The sequence below is a fragment of the Dendrobates tinctorius genome, unplaced genomic scaffold (genome assembly GCF_039654945.1).
Source record: "Dendrobates tinctorius isolate UK_male_01 unplaced genomic scaffold, ASM3965494v1 ptg000037l, whole genome shotgun sequence".
Lineage (NCBI taxonomy): Eukaryota > Metazoa > Chordata > Amphibia > Anura > Dendrobatidae > Dendrobates > Dendrobates tinctorius.
Window position 1 is genome coordinate 9,222,502 of NW_027361705.1, and position 21,876 is coordinate 9,244,377.

Consider the following 21,876-nt stretch of genomic DNA (forward strand, 5'->3'; position numbering starts at 1 on the left):
ATTCGGCATGAAGAATGCCCCTTCCACTTTTCAGAGGATGGTCAACACACTGCTCGAGGGACTGGAAGAATATGCGACCGCGTACCTAGACGACATCGCTATCTTCAGTCCCACCTGGGAAGATCACCTAGAGCACCTGGCGCAGGTGCTCGGGCGGATCCAGTGAGCAGGCTTGACCGTTAAGCCCGAAAAGTGCCAGCAGGACCAAGAAGCAGGTGATGTCCTTCTTGGGGACTGCTGGGTACTATAGGAGGTTTGTTCCACACTATAGTGCTATAGTGCCCTGGCCAAGCCCCTGACGGACCTCACCAAGAAGAGGCTGCCCGTCGCAGTCGACTGGACTGTCGCCTGCGAGACAGCTTTCCAGGCGCTCAAGACCGCCCTTTCTAGTTCTCCTGTACTACAGGCAGCTGACTTCACGCGGCCGTTCGTAGTGCAGACCGACGCCAGTGACTTCGGCCTCGGTGCTGTGCTCAGCCAGGTCGACACTACGGGCCATGAACACCCCGTTCTGTACCTGAGCCGGAAGCTCCTGCCGAGGGAAGTGGCCTATTCCACGATGGAGAAGGAATGTCTGGCAATTGTGTGGGCCCTGCAGCGTCTGCAGCCATACTTGTACTGACGCCAATTCACCGTAGAAAGACCACAACCCCCTCAGCTGGTTACACACGGTCTCTGGGACGAATGGGAGGTTGCTACGCTGGAGCCTCTCTCTCCAACAGTATCACTTCACCATTCGCCACAAAAGAGGCAGGGACCATGGTAATGCTGATGGGCTGTCCCGGCAAGGAGAGGGTGCGGAAGGGCGCATGGGGGATCACAGGAATGTGATACCCCCTAGCGCCCTCTAAAGCAGGGAGGTGTGATGAAGGAGCGGCCGCCATCTTAGATGTGGGGCCACATATCTGAGCTTGGCATCCATTTTGGTCTAAGTTCAGAAATTACAGGCAGCTAAAGGCTTCTATACCCCCAGGCGCTGTGTACTTAGTGAATACAAGCAGGATTTAGTGTTCCAATGCTAAATAGCCAGGGCATTGGTGTGATAATGAGGATAGGCCCAAAACAGAGCTTCAAAGCCCAGGTACGGAGCCGTGCCAGCAGGGGGCCAGATAAAGCCTGAGGGCTTCAATTAGAATGTGCCTGCTAGCAGACACAGGAATATGCATCCTTTGTGTGTCCCAGACACTGTGGCTCCATCCTATGAACACGAATTATGAACTCATCTTTCGAGTTATGGACACATGAATATATCCGAGTGACCCTGAGGGAATCGTGCATCTGGCAGTGTGACTCCCGAGTCGATGAGAACATTGATTCCTGAGATATAGAGATTGGCCCTCTACAGTGACCCAATAGGGCCATGTTTGCACTCCACACGACCGGCAAAGCAAACCGCATTCACTGGTACCTCTCATGTTCTGATTCGATCATGCTGTAGAAAGTTATCCCCTTTCTTAGATATTGGAAATAAGTTCTGCAAAGAGCTAAAGGGTGAAGATTATTATCCCACCCTCTGACACAGGGGGAAGAACCCAGCGTGTTTAAGGGCTGGCAGCCCCTGGCATTCAGTCATTCACAAAGAAGATCCAGACGATGATGATCTAAGAACGACCTGGGGACAGACCTGCCGAGGGGAGCAGCGGCCCATGCTTTGGGGGTCTGTCCAGCAACTAAGATTCTTGTACCTGTGGACTGCAGAGCTCCCCGGCAACCGCATGCACCCTACAATACAATCTGGTAAATTGACCTCCAGCTTAATATCTCTAAGCCTTGTACCCTATTGTTATATCTTTTCTCTGACTGCAAATTTACTGTATATTTCTGTAATTATCTAGTGCGCCCTTAAGGCAATTAAACTATAAACTTAATCTTGGGCTGATGCTTTTACTCTGATCACGAATCTTAGAACCCCCAGCGGGTAACAGGACCTCCTCCCCGGCGACCATTTGCTCTAGGTGCAGTTCCCTTACTGACCTGAGAGACAAAGGGGGCGCCGGAGAGCTGTGCCTGTGTAGTTACGTCACGGTGGTGACGTGGGAGGAACGGGTCCGTGTGTGTGTTCCTCCACAGCTCCCAATGTATATACGTAGCTATTCCATTGACACTTGTGATAAAAAACATGCGCTTTTCCCGCACATAGGCCATGTACCCATTTTTCTTTACTGTGTTAAAAAGTGAAGTCTTCCTTTTCAATGCTAGTCAGTATGACAGCTGCATACAGCTCATGGAGGGCAGATATACCCCAGGTGTGGTGAGGACACAGCCTCATTGTCAGGATATACAGTCATGGCCAAAAGTATTGACACCCCTGCAATTCTGTCAGATAATACTCAGTTTCTTCCTGAAAATTATTGCAAACACAAATTCTTTGGTATTATTATCTTCATTTAATTTGTCTTAAATGAAAAAACACAAAAAGAATTGTCCTAAAGCCAAATTGGATATAATTCCACACCAAACATAACAAAGAGGGTGGACAAAAGTATTGGCACTGTTCGAAAAATCATGTGATGCTTCTCTAATTTGTGTAATTAACAGCACCTATAACTTACCTGTGGCACCTAACAGGTGTTGGCAATAACTAAATCACACTTGCAGCCAGTTGACATGGATTAAAGTTGACTTAACCTCTGTCCTGTGTCCTTGTGTGTACCACATTGAGCATGGAGAAAAGAAAGAAGACCAAAGAACTGTCTGAGGACTTGAGAAACCAAATTGTGAGGAAGCATGAGCAATCTCAAGGCTACAAGTCCATCTCCAAAGACCTGAATGTTCCTGTGTCTACCGTGCGCAGTGTCTTCAAGAAGTTTAAAGCCCATGGCACTGTGGCTAACCTCCCTAGATGTGGCTGGAAAAGAAAAATTGACAAGAGATTTCAACGCAAGATTGTGCGGATGTTGGATAAAGAACCTCCACTAACATCCAAACAAGTTCAAGCTGCCCTGCAGTCCGAGGGTACAACAGTGTCAACCCGTACTATCCGTCGGCATCTGAATGAAAAGGGACTGTATGGTAGGAGACCCAGAAAGACTCCACTTCTTACCCCGAGACATAAAAAAGCCAGGCTGGAGTTTGCCAAAACTTACCTGAAAAAGCCTAAATCATTTTGGAAGAATGTTCTTTGGTCAGATGAGACAAAAGTAGAGCTTTTAGGGCAAAAGCATCAACATAGAGTTTACAGGAGAAAAAAGAGGCATTCAAAGAAAAGTACATGGTCCCTACAGTCAAACATGGCGGAGGTTCCCTGATGTTTTGGGGTTGCTTTGCTGCCTCTGGCACTGGACTGCTTGACCGTGTGCATGGCATTATGAAGTCAGAAGACTACCAACAAATTTTGCAGCATAATTTAGGGCCCAGTGTGAGAAAGCTGGGTCTACCTCAGAGGTCATGGGTCTTCCAGCAGGACAATAACCCAAACCACACTTCAAAAAGCACTAGAAAATGGTTTGAGAGAAAGCACTGGAGACTTCTAAGGTGGCCAGCAATGAGTCCAGACCGGAATCCCATAGAACACCTGTGGAGAGATCTAAAAATGGCAGTTTGGAGAAGGCACCCTTCAAATATCAGGGACCTGGAGTAGTTTGCCAAAGAAGAATGGTCTAAAATTCCAGCAGAGCATTGTAAGAAACTCATTGATGGTTACCGGAAGCGGTTGGTCGCAGTTATTTTGGCTAAAGGTTGTGCAACCAAGTATTAGGCTGAGGGTGCCAATACTTTTGTCCGGCCCATTTTTGGAGTTTTGTGTGAAATGATCAATGTTTTGCTTTTTGCTTCATTCTCTTTTGCGTTTTTTCATTTAAGACAAATTAAATGAAGATAATAATACCAAAGAATTTGTGTTTGCAATCATTTTCAGGAAGAAACAATATTATCTGACAGAATTGCAGGGGTGTCAATACTTTTGGCCATGACTGTATCTGCTCTCCAATTTCTTCTATCAGCAAAATGTGGTCCAATCAAACCTTATATAGTCTTCCATGGGTAAAAATGACTAAAAAAAATACTTTTCTCAATATACTCACCTCTTGCATTCTCTAGCCACCAAAGATTAGCTAGATCGTTCAGGGAACCCTTAGGGGTGACATGTAGCATAAGCAAGCCAGAGTTATTTTTTCTTTTAATTCTGAATAAACCTTTAATGTAGGCAATATTTTTATAAAACCCAATATTACCAAACTGAAACATTTGCCTAAATGTCTAAACATTTTGAATAAACCCACAATTTTGTATAAGAATAATCACTTCCATGATAATGGCCCCCCAAATAAATAAAGAGACTCTAATGAATTCTTAGAGCAAAATCTCAGTTATCATTAATTTTACAGCTTCTCCAGAATAGTAAAGCACACAGTTACATGGGTAATTTCCTACATACATTGCTCGAAAGAAACTCAGCACAAATGTGACCTTTGGTTGTAACCCTATGAAGACTCATGTGGGGCAGTAATAAATGAGTGCAGCATTATCCACAACCAGGGTGTAAGATGTAGCCTCAGCTAGGCAGTGTGTCATCTGCTGTCATACTCTTATCAGCACTGGAAAATACTTCTGTAAGTTCATGCCCACATCTGGTCAATTGTCTGTTCTTGCTTACCAGACTAAAAAAGGCTCACCATGATTTACTGTATGTATATGAACACCTATAGGTTATGATGACATATCCCAAGGAAGGAATATTATCAAAACTGGGAATTGAAAATGTGGTCCAGTCAAACCTTAAAGGGGGTCTTCCATGGATAAAACTGACTAAAATAATACATTTCTCAATATACTCACCTCTTGCATTCTCTAACCACCAAAGATTAGATAGACCGTCGAGGACACCCTTAGGGGCGATGTGTAACATGAGCGAGCCAGAATTATTTTTTCTTTTAATTCTGAATAAACCTTTAAAATGCCCCTCTCATTTCATGTAAATCTTTAGAACAGGCTGTAATGAGTGTGCATCAGGAATAACGATATTTCTGGCCATTTTATGTCTTGTATCCTGCACTTTTCATCAGTTTTCTCAGTCTCCTTGTCTAATTTTCACTTAATAATCAGCCATAATCCCTACTGAGGATTCATGTTTCTTTTTTTCTTTCTTTAGCTCAGCTAACAGAATTCATTTTTTTTTATTTAAAAAAAACTCGTCGAAAGGTAACAGAGTAAAGATCTTTAAAAAAAAAAGCCCTAAGTACTTTACTGTAAGTATCATAGAATCGTAGAGGTGGAAGGGACCTCCTGGGCCATCTGGTCCAACCCCCTGCTCAAAGCAGGATTCACTAAATCATCCCAGACATATGTCTGTCCAGCCTCTGTTTGAAGACTTCTATTGAAGGAGAACTCACCACCTCTCGTGGCAGCCTGTTCCACCCATTGATCACTCTGTCAAAAAGTTTTTTCTAATATCTAATCTGTGTCTCCTCCCATTCAGTTTCATCCCATTGCTTCTAGTTTTTCCTTGTGCAAATGAGAATAAAGATGATCCTTCTAAAAATATCATAACTTCCAATCATAACAAAAAAACATTTTTCATTTGTTATCACAAACCTTGAAGAAAAAGTTCCTCATTCATCTCTGCTCTTGATGTTTTTGAAAAACATCTCTTCTTCAGCCAGCTGGCATCAAATTCACTTTGGTGGTCATCTGGCCAAGTAATAGACACCTGTGATAGTGGGAAAAGGAGAGAAAAAACTATGAGGAAACATAAACATCTTCCCTCTCTGCCTCTTGACAACAGGCATAATACCTCCGATATCATAGACACCAGAACATCAAGATAATTGAAAGGTAAACATAGAATTGCATCCCCATATATGATAATTCTCAAAAGTTATAGAGAGGAGTTAGTAATAATTGTATTTCTATAGCACCATCATATTCCGCGGCACTTTACATTTTAGAGGGGACTTGTACAGACAATAAAAGACATTACATAATGACAATAATCACATAAATCAACAGATACCAAGAGGAATGAGGGCCCTGCTCGCAAGCTTACAGTCTATGGCATTAAAGACCATTCATGTGATGTCCTCTGTCTCCTCCATATTGTAGGCTGCTGTATTATGCTTTGGTTCTAGTGGAGATATCTGTATCACGCATTAAACTGTTTTTTTTCTGTCTGTATGCCTCCTTATAAAATGTGTGCCTCATTAAAGTCTATTAGAGACATATTGTGGAGTTGTACACCTTGATATTGTGCAACATGCTACTAATACATGCAATATATTATTAGAACCCATAAGATAGTGTCTAAACACATTAGGAGAAGGTAGAAACTGGGAAAGAAAAAAGCGCAATAGGGTCTTATCCAATGACAGTGGGGTGTCAGGAAAAGGGGAGATACATTCACCTTATTAGGCTGCTGAATGGTAACACATAACGGGCATATAACAGCTGCTGCACAGGAAACGACCAAGGATATAGATAGAAGATGGAGGTATCACTCATGCGCTGCTGATGGCGAATTATCGGTAAAATGAATTTTTTTCATTAAAACTGGTTTAAAAGTCAACGCGTTTCGAGGTCATCAGGTTTTTTCCTGATGAAGAGGTCCTGCGTGACCTCGAAACGCGTTGACTTTTAAACCGATTTAAATGAAAAAAAAAATTATTTCACCGATAATTCGCCATCAGCAGCGCATGAGTGATACCTCCATTTTCATCTCTATAAACACATTAAGAATCAATTTATGAACTTAAGGTATTAAAGTGAATCTGATCCATGAGCAGCATGTATCCGACACTGGCTGCATGATCTCAGCCATGTGTGTTTGACTCTGAAATCTGCAAAGTTTCAGAGAAAAACATAATTTAAAAGTCTCCCAGGACCGAGCAGTGCTGGAGACTAGTCGGACAGGTGGGTCCCTGGCAGCTTCTTCCTGCTCACTGTGAGTGATTGACAGGTCCCTCCCTATATACAACACACAAGGAGAGACCTGTCACACCCGGGCAGTAGACAGGGAGAAGCCGCCTGTCCCACTAGTCTCCAATGCTGCTCGGTTCCTGGCGGCTTTTAAAGTATGTTTTTCTCTGAAACGCCACAGAATTTCAGAGTCAGACACACCTAACTGAGATCATACAGCCAGTGCCTGATACATATCGTCCATAGGTCAGGCAGCATGTATCCGCTGTCAGGTTCCCTCTATTTTTGCAAGCATAATATTTCAATATGGCCATTTCTACTTACCACACACATAAAAAACAATGCAGACTAAAATAGGGATTTATATGAAGGTATTTCAGCCTTGATGGTCTTCAGCCCATTGTACACAACAGATGGGTGCCTCCTGAATGATGGTTTGGGAGATGGTTCTTCTAGCTCTCACATACGCCGGAGTACACTTTCTGCCTACTGCTCTTGCATTCTTGATGAGAGCGCCATCGCCAGACATGTCTGGTGGAAGCTTATGCCTGGGAGAACAAACCCATCCGCAGTCCAAAAATTGGATATGGTTGATCAATATCTCCCCCAGCAATCAGTTATCCAGGGCTATGTATATGTATTGGGATACATATTAAACTTTTGACAGAACCCATCTATATCAACAGGTTCAGCTGACATTAGTTTAATGTGTATGGAGGCCTTTACACAATACGTGGAGAAGAAGCTCTACATACATAGGAAAATGTGAACCAATGGAAATATGCCTGCTAGTGAAATGCTGAGAAAATATTTAAAGTCATTCTTTCATCACAGCAAGTCATTGTTTTCATTGTATAACATTCCCTAATTTTGGCAATTTTAGAAAATCCCAGAAATTTTCTTCAGAGCTAAAAAAAAATTCAAAAATACCTCCCCATGATATCCTCCTCTCCATTAACCCATTATCAGTGCAATATTCTAAATTGTGAGTAACAGTGAAAATATAAATTGGAACAACGATATTGGTCCCATTGGACATTATTTGTGCTTCCCCCTCCACTGGTACTTTATGTGGGGAGTATTGGGAATGTTTAGTAGGGTAAGATTGATTTGTTCTGCTGGGAGGACACTTACAATAGCAGAAACCTCCCCACCTATATGTTACAGTCTTATTATTTTGCTAAAAAAAAAAACACTGCTAGCCAGACAAAACAGAGAGAGCTGAAGTGGTGATGGTTCCTTGTTTTCTCTCTCGCATTTTTTTTTTTACAGAAGGATTTTGGGATCTTGTGGAAAATCTTGCAGACTGTCAAAAAAGAGGTTTTGCATGTATTTGCTTTGGAGCAATACAAATACCTTTCATTTGCAAAAAAAAGGCAACATTTTTTAAGCCTTGTTAGCGATGAAGCGGCTGTAAATCTTAGACAGGATACATCGTCACTGTATGATCTTCTGCCCTCCTAATTCACAACAGGTGCCTGTTTTCTGTGTTCTCTTGTGCGTGTAGTATCATGTTGGTCTAGGAAGCTCTCTTGAACCTTTCACCAGACCAAAATTTCCACCTATTCATAAATCTCAGAGATCACTTTAATGTTGCACTCCTCAAACTCACAATTTATTGCTTTTTAATATGGACTGTAAAAAAGATTAATGAGCCAACTGAACCATGCATCTTTATCCTCCTCTTCGTCTATAGCAGTTCTGAATCAATGCAAAAAACTTTTACACATTTTATTGACAACAAAAATGGAAAAAAAATTATAAAATTACTATCAAGAAGACATTTACTGTTGTATTCACACTAAGTGTATAGGTATGGGCTCATTCGCATGTCATTTTTCGCTTACAAGTGCTATCCGCTATTTTCTATAAAAGTCTATGGGGATGTTCACATCTTCAGCTCCGTGAAAAATTTGACAACACTTGGATGCCATCCATGTGCTGTCCATTTTTAATTGACTGATAGGAAAAGGTCGAGAAACTTTTTTTTTCTCATCGGTGAAAAAAACTGATTAAACTCTGACCAAAACCTGATGAAACTTTGATGAAAATCATTGATGAAACTAGGTCTGTTTTTCTCTTATGTGATAAAAACTCAGTGTCTTAATGAGGTGAAAAAAAATATGATCCATCCAAAGATGGAATAGAAGATCACTTGGATCATAATTAAAATGTAGCATTTTTTATTTGTAGATTTCTTGACTTCAGATATTGGCAAAAATGTTTCCAAAAGTTTTTTGCTCCCATCTGGAGCCTTCAAAAGCTTTCTGCTTTTTTCCCCTCACATTTGTTTCTTCCAACCATATGGTCATCAGACTATGCCTGCTGGAGGAAGAACAGCAGCCGGTATAATCACTATGAAACATGCAACCAAAGACTTTGGAGATAAGTTCCTATCATCAAACCACTTCCGTCCCCATCCTTCTGATTGCATTAGATTATATAAAAGCACTCTCTGATATGTTTTGATATATAAAACATTTCACAGTATGACTTAAAAGTGGTGAAATTTGATTTAGGACTAAAGGGAATGGTCTCTTGAAAACCTGAAAATACAACTGGCTCAGTAATCACCTTACCATCCTAGGTGCCACTCGAGCCAATTTTATTCATGGAAGCCACTGCCACCCAAGGGGGTAATATAATATTGATGCAATGCATTTTCTTAATGCAATTTTATGAGAATTGCATCATGTGAAAATACATTTATGCTTCTGTTCTTACTTATAAAGGATGTCCAGTGCAGGGGTCCAACTCTATGATGCCAATATGGCAGAGAACGATACATGAATGGTAGTTGTTTTCATGTTTAAGCCTAACCCTAGTTAAAAAGTGCCAGTCATCTGTCTGCCCTTTTTATTTAATAAATTAGCATAAGCCATAGGATTTTAACTAAATGTCACTTATTAGAAAAAAATGATCATAACAGCCCTATTTCCAGCCATGATATTTCACCTCCTGAGTCTTGGTCAGTGGTGATTGGGTTTATGCTATACTCACCTCAGCCATGTCTCTGAGCACTGAACACCTTGTACTTCTGTGTCATAATCAGTGGTGGTTGGCTTCTAGCCTCCTCACCTCGGCCATGTCTTTGAGCACTGAACACCTTGTACTTCTGTGTCATGTTCAGTGGAGGTTGGCTTCTAGCCTCCTCACTTCGGCCATGTCTTTGAGCACTGAACACCTTGTACTTCTGTGTCATGTTCAGTGGTGGTTGGCTTCTAGCCTCCTCACCTCGGCCATGTCTTTGAGCACTGAACACCTTGTACTTCTGTGTCATGTTCAGTGGAGGTTGGCTTCTAGCCTCCTCACTTCGGCCATGTCTTTGAGCACTGAACACCTTGTACTTCTGTGTCATGTTCAGTGGTGGTTGGCTTCTAGCCTCCTTACATCGGCCATGTCTCTGAGCACTGAACACCTTGTACTTCTGTGTCATGTTCAGTTGTGGTTGGCTTCTAGCCTCCTTACATCGGCCATGTCTTTGAGCACTGAACACCTTGTACTTCTGTGTCATGTTCAGTGGTGGTTAGCTTCTAGCCTCCTTACATCGGCCATGTCTCTGAGCACTGAATACCTTGTACTTCTGTGTCTTGTTCAGTTGTGGTCATGTTTTGCTTCATCATCTCAGCCATGTCTCTGAGCACTGAACACCATGTACTTCTGAGCTCTCCAGTCCAGGGAGGTTGCAATTCTGGAATATGACAGCACTGGACAATATAGCTTCCTGTTTGCTTCACAGTTAATTCTTCTCAACTCTTCGGAAATTAATGTGCATCTTTTTTTCTCAACATGTTTTTTTTGACCGTGTTGACTATGTGTAAGAAAACTTCTGATGGTTCTGTGATCATACGCCGATATCTTAGCAATTTCAAGAATGCAATATCACCTTGTAACAATATTCTACTTTTCAGTTAAATCTCTTTTTAGGTTCATTTTGAAAAAGTGAGAATAATAGCCTAGTATCTCAAAATATACAAAACATTTATGACATTTCCCCATAAAAATCAGTGATCAATAAAACCACCTTTTCTTCAATAGCTTTCCAACCATAGAGTTTGTCAATTTCTTAATCTGTTGACGGCCAACTTTATGGGCAGCACCAACCACAGCCTCCCAGACACTGTCCTGAGAGAACATTGATTTCCTTCACTGTAAATCTCCTGTTTATGAAGTACTCACAAGTAGGGATGAGCGAACCTGAACTGTAAAGTTTGGGGTTCGTACCAGACACCTCGTCACGGAAGTCTGTTTTCGGCTATGTCCCCACGATCAGGAAATAGCAGAACACATAGCCATGGTTTCAGACATAGCCATTCACTAGATGAGGTTAAAATACATTGCGTCCAAAACGCTGCATTCTAATCACGCAGTTAAATCCACATGTATTCATTGAACCATAGGGATTTACCTCATCTAGTGAATGACTATGGGAGAAACTACGCAGCGGCTAGCATCTCCGCTGCTGATAATTGACATGCTGCGGCTCATAAAAACCGCACTGCAGTCGAGTTTATGTAGTGTTAAATAGAAGCACAGTGGGCATGGGATGTATAAATCCCATCCACTGTGCTTCTAATGTAGAACGCAGCGTTTTCGACACAGCGCAGACTAGCTGTGTCCAAAATGCTGCTATTCTCGATCATGGGCATTTACCCTAAAACAGCCTCTTTGGGGGACTCTGCAAAACAGCCTTTCTGGGTGGACTCTGCAAAGCAGCCTGTCTGGGGGGACTCTGCAAAGCAGCCTTGTTGGGGTAGTCTGATTATAGCCTCTATTGATGTACTCTGTGCTGAATGCTTATGGAGGAAAACACGCACACCAGAAGACTTCATACACTTCAAATTTATGTTAAGGACATATAACTCTGCCCTTCACCTCGCCAAACAGACCTAGTTCACCACCCTGATCTCCTCACTATTCAACAACCCCAAGAAACTTTTTGACACCTTTCACTCCCTCCTCAGGCCAAAAGCACAAGCCCCTATCACAGACATTTGCGCTGATGACCTGGCCTCCCACTTTATAGAGAAAATAGACAATATCCGTCAGGAAATCCGCTCCCAATCACCAAGTTCAGTGACTCCCATCCCTCCCTGCATTTCCCCTCGCTCACTCTCCACATTCGATCCCATCACAGAAGAAGAAGTCTCCAGGCTCCTCTCCTCTTCTCGTCCGACTACATGCACAACCGACCCCATTCCCTCACATCTCCTCCAGTCTCTCTCTCCAGTAGTCACAACTCACCTAACTACAATCTTTAATCTCTCCCTCTCCTCTGGCATTTTCCCCTCCTCCTTCAAACACTCTATCATTACTTCATTACTAAAGAAACCCACCCTCGACCCATCCTGCACAAACAACTACAGACCAGTCTCCAATCTCCCCTTCATCTCTAAACTCTTGGAGCGCCTGATATACTCCCGCCTTACCCGTTACCTCTCCACTCACTCCCTCCTAGACTCTTCATAGTCCGGTTTCCGCCCCCTACATTCAACAGAAACTGCACTCAAAGTGACCAATGACCTTCTGACAGCAAAACGTAATGGTGACCACTCTCTGCTCATTCTTCTCAACCTTTCTGCAGCTTTCGACACTGTTGACCATCCTCTCCTACTCTCTAGGCTCCAGTCACTAGGCATTAAGGACACTGCTCTTTCCTGGTTCTCCTCCTATCTTTCCGACCGCTCCTTCAGTGTTCTGTTTTCTGGCTCCCCTTCATCTCCTCTTCCTCTCACTGTTGGGGTACCTCAGGGCTCAGTCCTTGGCCCCCTTCGCTTCTCTCTCTACACGGCCCCAATTGGACAGACCATCAGCAGATTTGGCTTTCAGTACCATCTTTATGCTGATGACACACAACTGTACACATCATCCCCTGACCTTACCTCCGCTGTACTACAGAACGCCACTGACTGTCTGTCTGCAGTCTCCAACATCATGTCTGCTCTCTATCTGAAACTCAACCTCTCCAAAACTGAACTTCTTCTGCTCCAGCCATCTACTAACCTCCCTAAATCTGACATTTCCCTCTCCGTGGGTGGCACCATAATAGCACCCCGACAGCAGGCGCGCTGTCTGGGTGTTATGTTTGACTCCGATCTCTCCTTCACCTCCCATACACAATCTCTTGCCCACTCGTGCCGCTTACACCTAAAGAACATCTCTAGAATCCGCCCTTTTCTCACCATGGAAACAACAAAAACCCTCACTGTCGCCCTGATCCACTCCCGCCTAGACTACTTTAATGCTCTATTAATTGGCCTCCCCCTCACTCGACTCTCCCCTCTCCAGTCTATCCTTAATGCAGCAGCCAGGGTTGTCCATCTGGTTAGTCGTTACACTGGCTGCCAATTCATTACAGGGTACAATTCAAAGTACTTGTTCTCACCCACAAAGCTCTCCACAGTGCGGCACCCCCTTACATCTCCTCCATCATTTCTGTCTATTGGCCTAACCGACCGCTGCGCTCTGCAAATGACTTTCGACTAACCTCTGCCCTAATCCGTACCTCTCACTCCCGACTCCAAGACTTTTCCCGTGCTGCGCCAATCCTCTGGAATGCTCTACCCCAAGATATTAGGACCATCCACAATTTGCATAGTTTTAGGCGCTCGCTCAAAACACATTTGTTCAGAGCGGCCTATCACATTCAGTAATCAAAGTCATTTTATGTTTGTGTGTGTGTAGCCCATTCACTATCGCCATCTAACCCCCACCCCCTGAAGATGGCTGGACCATCATTGTAAATACATCATTGTAAATACAAACCTGTGCTTTGCATCTCCCCCACCTCATTGTAGATTGTTAGCTCCCACGAGCAGGGTCGTCTTATTTCGCTTTAATTATTGTATTGTTAACATTGTTACTTATGACTGTTGTGTTTGAAACTGTTCAACTGTAAAGCGCTGCGGAATATGTTGGCGCTATATAAATAAAGATTATTATTATTATTATTATTATTATTATTATTATTACTCTGAAAACAGCTTCGTTGGGGGACTCTGAAAACAGCTTCTGTGGGTGGATTCTGCAAAACAGCCTGTGTGGGGTGGACTCAGAAAAACAGCATTTTTTGGGTTACTCTGAAAATCCTATTTGACCCTGGGATCAATACTAGGCTGTAACTGCCTAGCATCAGAGGTTGGCACCCTAGTATAATGGGATTTGGTGCCCCTGCTCCACAGCGGCTTGCACTGAATAGACCATGTTGTCCCTGCAAGATACACAGATATACAGTGCCTACAAGTAGTATTCAACCCCCTGCAGATTTAGCAGGTTTGATAAGATGCAAATAAGTTAGAGCCTTCAAACTTCACACAAGAGCAGGATTTATTAACAGATGCATAAATCTTACAAACCAAAAAGTTATGTTGCTCAGTTAAATTTTAATAAATTTTAAACATACAAGTGTGGGTCAATTATTATTCAACCCCTAGGTTTAATATTTTGTGGAATAACCCTTGTTTGCAATTACAGCTAATAATCGTCTTTTATAAGACCTGATCAGGCTGGCACAGGTCTCTGGAGTTTTTTTGGCCCACTCCTCCATGCAGATCTTCTCCAAATTATCTAGGTTCTTTGGGTGTCTCATGTGGACTTTAATCTTGAGCTCCTTCCACAAGTTTTCAATTGGGTTAAGGTCAGGAGACTGACTAGGACACTCCAACACCTTGATTTTTTGCCTCTTGAACCAGGCCTTGGTTTTCTTGGCTGTGTGCTTTGGGTCGTTGTCTTGTTGAAAGATGAAATGATGACCCATCTTAAGATCCTTGATGGAGGAGCGGAGGTTCTTGGCCAAAATCTCCAGGTAGGCCGTGCTATCCATCTTCCCATGGATGCGGACCAGATGGCCAGGCCCCTTGGCTGAGAAACAGCCCCAGAGCATGATGCTGCCACCACCATGCTTGACTGTAGGGATGGTATTCTCGGGGTCGTATGCAGTGCCATCCAGTCTCCAAACGTCACGTGTGTGGTTGGCACCAAAGATCTCGATCTTGGTCTCATCAGACCAGAGAACCTTGAACCAGTCTGTCTCAGAGTCCTCCAAGTGATCATGAGCAAACTGTAGACAAGCCTTGACATGACGCTTTGAAAGTAAAGGTACCTTACGGGCTCGTCTGGAACGGAGACCATTGCGGTGGAGTACATTACTTATGGTATTGACTGAAACCAATGTCCCCACTGCCATGAGATCTTCCCGGAGCTCCTTCCTTGTTGTCCTTGGGTTAGCCTTGACTCTTCGGACAAGCCTGGCCTCGGCACGGGAGGAAACTTTCAAAGGCTGTCCAGGCCGTGGAAGGCTAACAGTAGTTCCATAAGCCTTCCACTTCCGGATGATGCTCCCAACAGTGGAGACAGTTAGGCCCAACTCCTTGGAAAGGGTTTTGTACCCCTTGCCAGCCTTGTGACCCTCCACGATCTTGTCTCTGATGGCCTTGGAATGCTCCTTTGTCTTTCCCATGTTGACCATGTATGAGTGCTGTTCACAAGTTTGAGGAGGGTCTTAAATAGTCAGAAAAGGCTGGAAAAAGAGATAATTAATCCAAACATGTGAAGCTCATTGTTCTTTGTGCCTGAAATACTTCTTAATACTTTAGGGGAACCAAACAGAATTCTGGTGGTTTGAGGGGTTGAATAATAAATGACCCTCTGAATAAACTTTTCACAATTTAAAAAAAAATTAAACAAAGAAATAACATTCTTTTTTGCTGCAGTGCATTTCACACTTCCAGGCCGATCTACAGTCCAAATGTCACAATGCCAAGTTAATTCCGAATGTGTAAGCCTGCTAAATCTGCAGGGGGTTGAATACTACTTGTAGGCACTGTAGGTATAATGCTAGTCTAGACAACATAGGCACTATTCTAAACAGGGCACATAAGCACAGTGTAAAATAAAGAGAAAACTTATTATGTTTCACAATGGGCTCCTGATCACCCTGCTTGTCTGCAGTTATCTCTACCTCTCCATCATCTCTACTTTGGCCTACTGGTGATCCACGTCCTTTGGGGAAACGCGTTGAGGCATGGAGGACTGACACAAAGACATCTGAAACATGATAAGCTTTCTCTTTTTTTACGATATGTTTATGTGTCCTGTTTTATCTTATCTAACAACAGTGACACTTATCTATCACTATCATTCAAATATCTAGTGGTTTATATTGGTATCCATATTAATTCCTGTTTGTTCACATCGTGTGCAGGGCTGGGTGTTTTTGACTCTTTATTTAATAAATGTATGTTTTTAAAGGGTTGTTTCTGCACACTAATAAGAAGAAATACACAATACATTGAAAACACCATACAACAATACAAAAAATTGAGTAATTACCACATGACGTTGGAGTTGGCGAGCTGCAGTTGGGTTGCCTCTACCAACCACTTATCCCCAATAAACCCAAAACCCACCTGAGCCCAAAATAACAACAGGACACCAGAATGGAATATAATGGACACAGCAGCCTTTTATTTAAGTAACATACAACAGTTATAAACATAAACGCAACCTTGGGAGGGTCCTTGAAGCTCTCAAATCTGGTGACCAAAACGCGAAGAATACTTTTTTGTGGACAAACACATACCATAAATTACTCCCAGCCATTACCCCACTGGCTCGGGAGCACCAATACCCCATCGGGGTTGCACTGTCCACTTAAGCCCTGGGGATCTGACCAACCACTGCCGGAAGTCCCCCCAAATCACCAGTCCCAGACCACGGATAATAACAATTGAGGAATCCATATTACTACAGATCCCCCCAAAACAAATTTAGCACCAACTTCAAGGACCCCCTCCCCCAAACGCCACAACGAAGGCAATTGAACACCTCAGTTGCCTGAAACCCTCCCATGCCGAAATGCTATGGCCCTCTCAATACCGTCCTGCAGACCCAATGCCCACAAATCAATGCCCACGTCATTCAGATGAACCCCATCAGCCAGCCTGAACTCCCCACTCCCTCTCTGAAGGTCAAAATGATGAACCGACACCCCCCCTTTCCTAACCACGAAATTGGACACCGCCCTATTAACCTTTATCCTTGTCCTATTTAACTTGACAACCGATCTCGCATGACGCCAAGTCTTTCTTGGGACAATCTCCGACCACACCACAGTTAACCCCTTAAATGACAACCACAAACAGAGAAGATCGTGCTTAATATCCTAAACTAATTCACGAAAAGGGCGAACCCCCAAATCATTTCCACCTGCATGAAGGACTAAAATATCGGGGTCCTTATCAAGCCTAGCGATACTATGCACCTCCTGCAAGACCCTGTTCCAACCCATACCCTTAAAACCCAACCACTTGATTATCGCCACGCTTCGCGAAAAACCCATCTGCCGCCCTTCTCGCCGAACGTCGAGCGCCCCAATAAACAAAGGAATGGCCCAGGATCCACACCAGCAAAGGGGTGCAACCTGTAATGACAAAAAAAACACCATTAACCAAAAACCAAGCCGCAGACAAATTAACCCAACATTCCCTACATAATGTAGCTCTGCAACCAATGCCCCAGGGCGAACATACGACCTGTAACGCCCTGATTCCCACCTTCCAATCCGTTGTATTACCTTTGATCCCAAGCCCCCAACCGCCGCTTCCGTAGCTGCCCCAATCCTGAAAGAATGAGAAGCGAACCTAGACCCGTCAATACCCAATCTGTCCAGACCTTTACGAAAAACCGCCACAAACTGAAACCTTGACAAGAAGGAACCATCAGCATGATGCTGCAATGGCCCCTCACCACTCTGTTGCCACGACCTGTAATCCTGCAGACAGCGCACCGGGCACATCAGAGATCTTGGCACTGCTCCCAAGACCACTGTTTTCCCCCTACCCTCCTAGTTTGTTTTAGACCTCCTCATCCAAAACTCCAAACCACTGTCACCCACCACCACGTCCCTATCCAACAAACCCCCACCTGAATACCGTCTTGGAGATACCAATTCCCCCACCCTCAATGCCCTAAAAAAGGCAAGGGAGAATGCCGCCTGAAAAAGAGAACACTCAAGCCTTGACACACAAAACTCGTCCAACACTGCCCTCAACCATTCGAGAATGCCAAATGACAGCGGACGCCGAAAATCCGCCCTATTAACCCAGATGTCTGAACACCTTGATGGCCTGGCTGACCGAAAACACTTGGTCAAATCAACTTGACCCCGCAATTTAAATCCAAAAGCTAAACCGGCCCTCACCTGCGCTACCCTAGACACCGACCAACCCTCTTCCGCCCCAAAACCCAGCCACACCAGCAACGCGCCCAACTGATCCTCCGCAGAGTTGCCATACGAACGTGTCCCCAACCAGTTTTGCCAAGAACTCCAAACTGACTCGTAAATCGACCAAGTACCAGAAGACAGAGATGCCCGTATTAGAGGTTCTGCAGCCCTAAGACCACCTTCCAAAGCCCGGCTGGACACTCCAAACCCGCTTCCTCCACATCCAGGGCCAAGGTCCGTAAATGCACCCACTGCGAACGAGACAAAGAATCAGCAATGGAATTCCTAATACCTGGCACATGAGAAGCCGTCACCTGAGCATTAAGCGATAAACAAGTTAAAATTAACTGCCGCAAAACTCGAATCACTGGAGGAGAGGACGTAGCTGTTAAAGAAGCACACGACTCCCATGTTGTCACAATTAAAACGGACCCTTCTATTCCGAAACTCCTCCTTCCATAGGTTCACCGCCATCAATATGGGTAAAATCTCCAACACAGCAATATTCTTCTTAAGGCCTTGCTGAAACCACTCGTCAAGCCACGCAGCCGCGCACCATTGGCCCTTAAAATATGCCCCAAAACCCACTCCACCAGACGCGTCCGTAAACAGATCCAACTCATCATTCACAACTACCTCTTCCATGAGCAATGATCTTCTGTTGCATTGCTCCAAAAACTTGTCCCACACCTCCAAATCCACCTTATGTTCACTGGTAAGTCGAACAAAATGATGTGGAGCCCGCACTCCCGCCATAGTGTTCACCAACCACCGAGAAAAGACCCTACCCATTGGGATAATGCGACAAGCAAAATTCAGTTTACCAAGTAGCGACTGAACCTCTCTTAATGACAATTTCTTCACCCGTTTAGCTCGAGACACCTCATCCCGCAACGCCTTTACCTTATCCTCTGGTAAGCGAAACTCCCATTCCACCGAATCAATCACAATTCCCAAAAAAGACAGGCACGTACAAGGCCCCTCCGTTTTGCCGGGAGCAAGAGGTACACCAAAACTCTCTGCAACCCACTCCAGTGCCCTAGGCAGTCTCTCACAACAACCTGAGTTACCCGGACCGATACACAAAAAATCATCTAGGTAATGAATCAAAGAATCAAAACCCGACACATTAGGAACAACCCACTGGAGAAAGGAACTGAACCCCTCAAAAAAGGCACAAGACACCGAGCAACCCATTGGCAAACACCTATCAACAAAAAATTCCCCCCCACAGTAACAGCCCAACAACCTAACACTATCTGGATGAACCGGGAGCAACCGAAAAGCCGACTCAATATTCGGTTTAGCCAAAAGTGCCCCCTTTCCACTTTGCCGCCTCATCAAATGACGTATACACCACCGAGCACAGTTCCGGATCAATTCCATCATTCACCGACCTACCACAAGAGAAAGACAGGTGATGAATGAGCCTAAACTTATTCGGCTCTTTCTTCAGCACCACCCCCAGGGGCGAGACGACCAAATCCTCAAACGGAGGATCCTTAAATGGCCCTGACATCCTTCCAAACTTAACGTCCTTCTCCAACTTTTCCGATACCACCTCAGCAGAAAGGTCAGCTGACCTGAGATTCTTCAGCCCCCATGGTATCTCAAAAGGAGGGTCAGGAATTTTAAAACCGTCCCTGAAACTGTACAACAACAGTTCCGCCTTCACACCATCCAGAAACCTACTTAGATAAGGGGCCATCGCGGCCAGTTTCACTGGTGTCTCCCCCTTTGGAATTACCCCTCTCTGCTTTTCCTTTCTGCTTCCTAAAGCATCTGGAAGCACCATGCGAGGTTCCGCTGCAATGAGAGCAAAGGTGCTTGAGTTTGCAGCTCGCCCCGAATTTACTCTGCCCATCATTAAATTGCCAGCAGAGACCCTGTTTCTGGGTGCCCGATTGCCACGACTGACCCCCTGCCCCTCGACCACTGCTTTGCGCATTTGAAAAACCGGCCCCCCTGGCCCCCTCCAGGAAATGAATGGCCAAGCTTAGTCAGAGTCATAACCTTCCACCACAGACTTATGCATTTCTGATCCCACCTTATCGCCGGACGTACCGCCTTCCTCTGCCTAAACTGCTCATCGTAACGGAGCCAAGCCTGACCCCCGTATACCCTATACGCCTCCACAATCGAATCTAAATAACAAAAAAGAGAACAATTCTCAGGCGCCTTCTCACCATTCACGCTAGCCAAAATTGCAAACGCCTGGAGCCAATTAGTGAACATTTGCAGAATCAAACGCCATCTCCATTTTTCCTCCTCCTCTTTTTTTTGCTATCATCCTTCTTTCCCTTATCCAAATTAAACTTTTCCAGTGTTAACAGGGAAAAAATCTTGACGTACTCATCCTTCCAGATCTTTTCTTGCACCTCCTTTTTAAGATGAGTGCCCAGTGGGCCCTCAAAGCATACATATACCTCCCCATGGGCCCTATCATCCAAATGGATCCGACATTCCTTCTCTTTCTCAGTCTGAACCGAAACAGACACAGGGTCTGCTCAGCCTACTGAGACCCCGGTAGCCGCCCCTGACAGGCTGGCCCATCGCTCCTGTGACCCCCACCCAGGCGGCTAAATGCACTGGGGGCTCTCTAACTCCCTCCATCCATGCCAATAAATCCCGCATGGAAGCCAAAATCTCCCCAAGCCCCCCGATTGCTGACAGGCCTTGGTCCCCTACCTGTCCTAACGCCACCGACCGGCCTCCCAACCCGCTCCCGACCGCAGGGGACCTCACTAGGGATGATGACAGACAAGACAAGGAGCCATACTCACTGGGCTGCGAGGACGCTGTGTCTCCTCCAGCCGCCATTCCCGTATCCCGCTGTGCGTCAACCCCGGAGCTTCGCCTCAGACCCTCTGTCCCCAGAGGTCCAACACTTGCAGAAACAGGCTCTCTTGACACCGCTGCACTCCCGGGCCACTCTCTTCTGAGATCTTCATTGCTCCGACCCCCGCTGAGGCCAGCAGGCTGCACAGGCACAGGGGCTGCCACCTGCGGCCACCCACCTCCCGCACCCCCCACTGACTGTCTGTCACTCCGTCCCAGGCCCTCCCCCGCCGTTGGTCCAGTCAGGGGGCCCGCATTACAGGGCACACCCGCCCACCCCGACCGCCGGGGGCTGCCACCTGATGATCCATCCTCGGTGTGCCTCTCACCGCTGCCACATGTCAGACCGCCCGGCTCCATAGTGGCCTGCCATGATGTCATCCTTCCTCGCCGGCCTGGCGTGTGCAGGCCCCGCCTCCCACTCAGGCCTGGGAGAAGGCCTAGCGACCACCGCTGCACCCAGGCTGGCCCATGGATTCCTCCCAGCCTGGGGCCTGCCAGCACGCCTACCACCTGGCACCTGAGCCGGAGGGTCCCTGGAGGGGCTCCGACGCCGGCGCTAGGTAGTGGGCACAGGGTCTGGGGATAGGCGCTCTGGAGGCCTCGCACGGGTAGAGGCAACGGCGGCCGACTAGCTGCCTCCCCCAATGATCCCCGCAACCTGCTCCTCTAGCCATCCATCAGGCTGCGACTCTGCTGCCGCCTGCAGCCTCTCCAAGACCACGGATATGGACTCCATGTTTGCGGATGGACAATCCCTCGCGGCTCCAGAGCGGGAACTAAGGTAACTGCCCCCATAAGCCTCCTGAAATACCCCCCTTCCCATTCTCCACCCCTTTGGATAATTAACCCCCTCCCTCCAACCCACTGTCATGAGGGCCTCCACTTAGCCGCTGGGGGGGTTGTGCGGCTCGCTCCGGCCTGTCTTTATAATGTAGTCAAGCCACCTAAAAGCCCTCAGTGAC

At 45.4% G+C, this 21,876-nt stretch overlaps 1 protein-coding gene across 2 annotated transcripts in view; it reads right to left on the minus strand.

The window, feature by feature from the left end:
* BBOX1 (gamma-butyrobetaine hydroxylase 1) overlaps nucleotides 1-21,876 on the minus strand; it is a 426,402-nt gene that overhangs the window by 329,587 nt on the left and 74,939 nt on the right. For both annotated transcript variants that reach the window (XM_073573872.1, XM_073573871.1), the window contains exon 3: nucleotides 5,533-5,647. In XM_073573872.1, coding sequence (XP_073429973.1) covers nucleotides 5,533-5,647 — 115 coding nt within the window. The remainder of the gene's footprint in view (nucleotides 1-5,532; nucleotides 5,648-21,876) is intronic.